This window comes from Adiantum capillus-veneris, chromosome 4, assembly GCF_014529385.1.
Source record: "Adiantum capillus-veneris isolate H3 chromosome 4, ASM1452938v2, whole genome shotgun sequence".
Classification (NCBI taxonomy): Eukaryota; Viridiplantae; Streptophyta; class Polypodiopsida; order Polypodiales; family Pteridaceae; genus Adiantum; species Adiantum capillus-veneris.
In genome coordinates, this window is record NC_140934.1 from 161,677,210 (window position 1) to 161,683,846 (window position 6,637).

General features: G+C 45.9%; 1 protein-coding gene across 1 annotated transcript; it reads left to right on the forward strand.

Moving 5' to 3' along the window:
- The first annotated feature begins 248 nt into the window (after positions 1-248).
- On the forward strand, positions 249-3,445 carry LOC147460262 (pentatricopeptide repeat-containing protein At4g18520, chloroplastic-like). The gene is made up of 2 exons (XM_086511348.1): positions 249-503; positions 645-3,445. The coding sequence occupies exon 2, from the start codon at positions 741-743 to the stop codon at positions 2,928-2,930; it is 2,190 nt and encodes a 729-aa protein (XP_086367474.1). The 5' UTR covers positions 249-503; positions 645-740; the 3' UTR covers positions 2,931-3,445.
- The last annotated feature ends 3,192 nt before the right edge of the window (positions 3,446-6,637 follow it).

The window sequence follows — 6,637 nt, forward strand, 5'->3', positions numbered from 1 at the left end:
TGAAATCCTAATATTCAATTGTTTGCACCATTTTGGCACGAGTTTATCAAATTTTTGCTTGAAAGTTTAATAATTACATATTGTATCGCCCAGTTTGCATATTTAGTTATATGAGTCACTAATAACAATTCACTAACAATTGGGCGCTAACAATGCATGAGTTAAATTCACTACAAAGTATTTTCTTAGAGCCAAAAATTAAAGCTAAATTTAAGGTTTTAACCAAATTTCCACGTCAAATTTAAGCCAGGTGAGCAGACGTTTCATCTTGCCGAAGCAAGGCCGGCCACCATTGTACGAGGCTCCCGCTACTCACCATCGCTACCCATCACCATGTCAATGTGCTCAATGCTCTCTGGTCCGATTTACCCCCAACGCACCCCTGCAGCAGCCCTCATGTGCTAGGCCTCATGATCAGGCATAAGGGGTCTCGCTCTCCTCTGACAATGGCTCGTTATCCTTCTGCATCTGCATATGAGGGCTAGGCTCTATGGGACGTCAAGGTAAGAAACACCCCCCATCTCCCCCCCCCCCCCCCCCCCCCCCCCCCCCCCCGCCCCCCTTCCACAAAACACACACACACACACAATTCTTGTTCGTGGTTGATGAATATCCTGTAAGCATCACCAGTTTTGTGTCCACAGAGCGGCGGCAAATCCACTGAAAAATCTGGGGAAGGAGCAATATTGGCTACACAATTCAAGCATAGACAGGAAGAACATAATGAGGAGCCGAAATCAATGAGTTTTTATTTTCTGACTGGACTGAAAGCCTGTGCTCTGAAGAAGGATTTGTACCAACTCAGTAGGATATACACTGAGGTTCGCGATAGTGGGTTACTTCAGAAAGATGTATATTTAGGGAGCACATTGGTAAGTGTGTATGCAAAATGTGGTGCCCTCACGAAAGCAAGAGAAGTTCTTGATGGGCTTCCTGTCCGAAATGTCATCACTTGGAATGCATTGATTGCAGGATATGCCCAACATGGCTGTGGCCAGGAAGCTCTGTGCTGTTTTCACCAGATGCAAAGGGAAGGCCTTTCTCCAGATGCTATCTCCTATGCTTGCACCTTGAAGGCCTGTGGCCTTACACAAGATGTTGACATGGGTGAGAAAATTCACGACGAGATTGCTAGTCAGGGGCTCTTGGACAAAGATGTCGTGCTTGGTGGTGCTTTGGTTGATATGTATGCCAAATGTGGCGCCCTTACGAGAGCACACAAAGTTCTTGATGGGCTTCCTGTCCGTAATGTCATCTCTTGGAGTGCCTTGATTGCAGGATATGCCCAACATGGCTGTGGCAAGGAAGCTCTTGGCTGTTTTCACCAGATGCGAAGAGAAGGTCTTTCTCCAAATGCTATAACCTATGCTTGCACCTTGAAGGCATGTGGTCTTATACAAGACCTTCACATGGGTGAGAAAATACATAATAAGATTGCGAGTCAGGGGCTTCTGGAGAGAAATGTCGTGCTTGGCGGTGCTTTGGTCGATATGTATGCCAAATGTGGTGCCCTTACAAAAGCAAGAGAAGTTCTTGACGGGCTTTCTGTCCGGAATGTCGACTCTTGGAATGCGTTAATTGGAGGATATGCCCAACATGGCTATGGCAAAGAAGCTTTGGACTGTTTTCATGAGATGCGGAGGGAAGGTCTTTCTCCAAATTCCATCACCTATGCTTGCACCTTGAAGGCCTGTGGCCTTATGCAAGACATTGACATGGGTGAGAGAATTCACGATGACATTGCGAGTCTGGGGCTGTTGGAGAAAAATGTCGTGCTTGGCAATGCTTTGGTCGATATGTATGCGAAATGTGGTGCCCTAATGAGAGCACAAGAAGTTCTTGACGGGCTTCCTGTCCGGAATGTCGTCTCTTGGAACGTGTTGATTGCAGGAAATGGCCAACATGGCTGTGGCAAGGAAGCTCTGAGCTGTTTTCACCAGATGCGGAGGGAAGGCCTTTCTCCAAATGAAATCACCTATGCTTGCACCTTGAAGGCCTGCAGCCTTACACAAGACCTTCACATGGGTGAGAGAATTCACAATGAGATTGCTAGTCAGGGGCTGTTGGAGAAACATGCTGTGCTTGGCAATGCTTTGGTTGATATGTATGCCAAATGTGGTGCCCTTACGAAAGCTCGAAAAGTTCTTGATGGGCATCCTCTCCGGGATGTCGTCTCTTGGAGTGCGTTGATTGCAGGATATGCCCAACACGGCTGCGACAAGGAAGCTTTGTGCTGTTTTCACCTGATGCAAAGGGAAGGCCTTTCTCCAGATGTGATCTCCTATGGTTGCATCTTGAAGGCTTGTGGCCTTACGAAAGACCTGCACATGGGCAAGAGAATTCATGATGAGATTGCTAGTCATGGGCTGTTGGAGAAACATGTTGTGCTTGGTGGTGGTTTGGTCCATATGTATGCCAAGTGTGGTGCCCTAAAGAAAGCACGAGAAGTTCTTGCTGGGCTTTCTGTCCGTAATGTCACTTCTTGGAATGCGTTGATTGCAGGATATGCCCAACATGGTTGTGGCAGGGAAGCTCTGGGCTGTTTTCACCACATGCAAAGGGAAGGCCTTTCTCCAAATGCAATCACCTATGCTTGCACCTTGAAGGCCTGTGGCCTTATGCAAGACATTGACATGGGTGAGAGAATTCACCATGAGATTGCTAGTCAGGGGCTGTTGGAGAAACATGTTGTGCTTGGCAATGCTTTGGTTGATATGTATGCCAAATGTGGTGACCTCACCAAAGCTCAAAAAGTTTTTGATGGGCATCCTCTCCGGGACGTCATCTCTTGGAGCGCGTTGATTGCAGGATATGCCCAACATGGCTGTGGCAGGGAAGCTTTGGGCTGTTTTCACCAGATGCAAAGGGAAGGGCTTTCTCCAGATGCAATCACCTATGCTTGCACCTTGAAGGCCTGTGTCAGACGTTGACATGGTGAGAGATTTCACGACAAGGTTGCTAGTCAGGGGCTGCTGGAGAAAGATGTGCTTGGGGGTGCTTTGGTTGATATGTATGCTAAATGTGGTGCCCTTAGGAAAGCTTAGAAAGTTCTTGATGAACTTTCCCTCCAAAACGTTGTGGCTTGGAGCGCGGTGATTACAGGTTATACCCAACATGGTAATGGCAAGGAAGCTTTGGGCTGTTAAACCAGATGCAAAGTGAGGGGTTCTTTACAGACGAAGTTTCTTGGAGTGCTCATGTAGGAGTATATGCCCAGCAAGGGCTGGCCGAGCAAGCTCTTAACTGTTTTTGTGGATGCAACATGAGGGCGCCTCCCCAACTTCAATCACTTTTCTTATTGCACTCAATGCATGTACACACTCAATTGGATGAGGGCCGAATGCTTTTTGAGAGCACGAGGTTAAAATATGGCATTTTACCATACAAAAACACGAATTATTAAATGAATGAGAATCAGGAATGGTGCTGAACTGAGGCAATCATAGATTTGTTGTTGGGAATAGTGAGCATGCGCAAAGCAGACTAATCTATCTGAAGGCTACTAATCTATTTCACAAAACAAAATATTGCCCTTGATCAAATAAGGTTGCTGCATTCCGAGAAACTGGTCATTGCTTGTGCATCCATCAATACACCAAAAAGGATGGATATACACATCACCAAAAACATGCGGGCATGCGGGGATTGCCATGCTGCTACTTCTCTGATATAAAAAACAGAGAATGGTAAAATAGTGGTCAAAGATGCAAATGGCCTGCACGTTTTTGACGGCAAAAACTGCTGTTGTGGTCACTCAGTAGGGAAAGCTTTGGGAAACGTCAATTTTGGGCAGCTCCTTGTGCTTAGCTCTGAAGGAAGCCCCACTTTGCAGATTACAACAAGACTATAAGAATGCTGGTTGTACGCATTCCCCACAAGAATTAGACGCGCAGATCCACCTCCGGCCTCCTCTCCCCCCTTCTCATTTAAGGACTGCAATCATCAATGGGCGGAGGGCCCCATATATCCCCCCCCCCCCCCCCCCCCCCCCCCCGCCCCCCCCTCCTTCTCGATTCTAAGGCCTTGCAAAACACCTATCCTTTTAATTATGGCAGCCACTGCCCTGGCTTCCAAATCTCTCGCTCTGCGTATGTAACAAGATGCATATTGGAATAGCATAGCCTTCAAGTCCCTTGGAAGTTGGGATTGACGAATTTGAGACGTTTAAACTTCTCTCCTTCTCTCTCTCTGAACTCTGCAAACAGCTAAGATTGATCACTTTATCAAAGCTGAGCCTTAACAAGCAAGGGACCCAAATGCATTGGAGTTTGCTTTGTTTTGCTGCATCTTTTCAAGAGCTACAGTATAGAGCCCTTAGTAGAGCTCTTTCTTTACAACACACCAAGATTATCAAGGTACTAGCAAACCTCACCAAGTGATCTTGCTATGCATGCCCTTCTCATGTTACTGGACATGCTCTTGATAAGACTTTACAATATCATCCAAGTCTCTATCGTGCATTAATTGTGACTTACCTTGCCATGCCATGAAACGGTTGCTTATAAGAGGATGATTTGATCCCCCAAGGACCCCATGGTTCAAGCCCCCATCGAGTTGAAGAGGCCAGTCGCCATGATCTAAGAAAGAAGACGAGCAGGAAACTATGGGTAGAGCAAAGAATCTCTAGGTTGTCTAGAGAGGATGTAGTGATGGCTTCTCTCTAGATGCAATCACCTCTGCTCGTATCTTGAAGGCATGTGGCATTATGTAAAAATTCAATATGGATTATAGAATTCATGATGAGATTGTTATCAAGGGCTCTTGGAAGAAACACTGTGCTTGGCAATGCTTTGGTAGATACATGCACCAAGTGTGGAGTCTTCCCAGTGTTACCATATACATGTGGTAGTGATGTGTGTGAACACACTAGGACCGCCGGGGTATTTTTTCCCTCTTTAGGAGGTTTTTTCCCCCGTGCATTGTATATACGCCCATCACTCTAAGGCTATCTATCTTTCCATTGCACACTAAGTAACACACTCTCTATTGTGTGCCTTGAGCTTCCTTCGTCTTCTCCAAGCTGTGTGTTTCTTTGCAACCCTAATTCCAACAATTGGTATCAGAGCAGGTCACGTCCTCCCGGGCTTAGTCGCCAGCTGCTCCAGCACACACCTGCTCACTTTCTCCAATTTCAGTGAGCTTTGGTCAGCGTTCGCAGGTCGACAAATATTTTGGGGTCTATCAAATAGCTTGGTCTGCTCAGAATTTTGATTTGGGCTCATTTCGGCCTCCGTTTCCACTACAAGCAGTACTGCATAGGCTATTTCGTCATTTTGTGGAGAATTTCTGTCATTGCTATTTTCTGCATAACAGGTGCCTTATAGTCTTGTATGGTTTGTGCTATATAGCACAGGTTGTTCCCGCTCCATTTGTCCTATTTTCGGGCAGTTTTCACATCAAGTGCAGCATTTACCATGGCTGACAACAACAACACAGATGTGTTCAAGATGTTTGCTGGTGAGGACAGGTTGGATGGGGACAACTACCCTATGTGGGCTTATATGATGCAACATGTTCTTGTGTCAAAGGGTGTCTGGAACATTGTGCAGGGCATTGATGTATATCCTGGTTCTGAGGATGTAGGCGATGTTGAGGATGTTGCAGGTCTTGCTGCAAGGATTGCAGCTGTTAGAGTTGTTTTGCCTATGGCAGAACAAGCTCGTTGGGATGTTAAGGATGCGCAGACTCATGCATTGATTGCGTTTTCTGTGAAGCGCACCATTGTTCCTCACACCCGTTCAGCAAAATCTGCAAAACAGGCTTGGGATATTCTAGCAAGTCTTTATGCAAGTCGCAATGAGGCTAAAATTGCTTTGCTGCGTAAAGAGCTGGAGTCGAAGATTATGCATGAGGAAGATGATATGGACACTTTCCTTGCTAGTGTCAAGGATATCAATGAGCAGCTTATTTCTGCAGGTGAAGTCATTTCAGACAGTTCCCTTGTGCAGATTGTTCTTGATGCCTTACCAGATTCCTACCAGACTTTTGCTAGTACTTGGAGACTGATGACCCAAGGAAATCCTGAAGTTGTCAAGTTTGATGCATTATGCACATTGCTGTTGCAAGAGTCACTTTCTAGAAAAAACAGGACTAGGCAGCGTGCAGTTGAACAGGCTTTTATTGCTTCTCAAAGAAAGGGTGGTAACAGTAATGCAACCCTTCTTATGGTTCTGCTGCGAGTGGCAAAAATTATGTTCCTAATGCTTCTGTTGGCAGTACTTCGTCTGGCAATTCTGGTGATAAGGGCAAAAAAAAGATGCGTTGCCATTATTGTAAAGCCAATGATCACTTGATCAAGTCGTGTCCTAAGTTGAAGGCCAAAGAGGGTAAGAAGAAAGAGGGTGGTTCCATTGCAAATGCTGGTTCCACTACAAATGCAGCCATTGTTGAGTCTTCTGTGAAAGGAGACTGTGTTGCTGATGTTGATGCAGAATGAGCTTTTAGCGCAGAGTGCACTTACAATCCTGCTGTCCATGATGCATGCTTGTCAGTTGTTGCAGATTCACATGTGTGGTATTTCGACAGTGGTGCTACAAAGCACATTACCTCACATCGTGAATTGTTTACCTCTCTCGAGTCTGTCCCTCATGGGAATTCAGTCACTTGTGCCAACATCGCCTCTTATCTAGTTCAGGGA

Excerpts from the sequence above, each read along its gene's own strand:
- LOC147460262 (XM_086511348.1), top strand. The coding sequence starts at position 741 with ATGAGTTTTTATTTTCTGACTGGACTGAAAGCCTGTGCTCTGAAGAAG.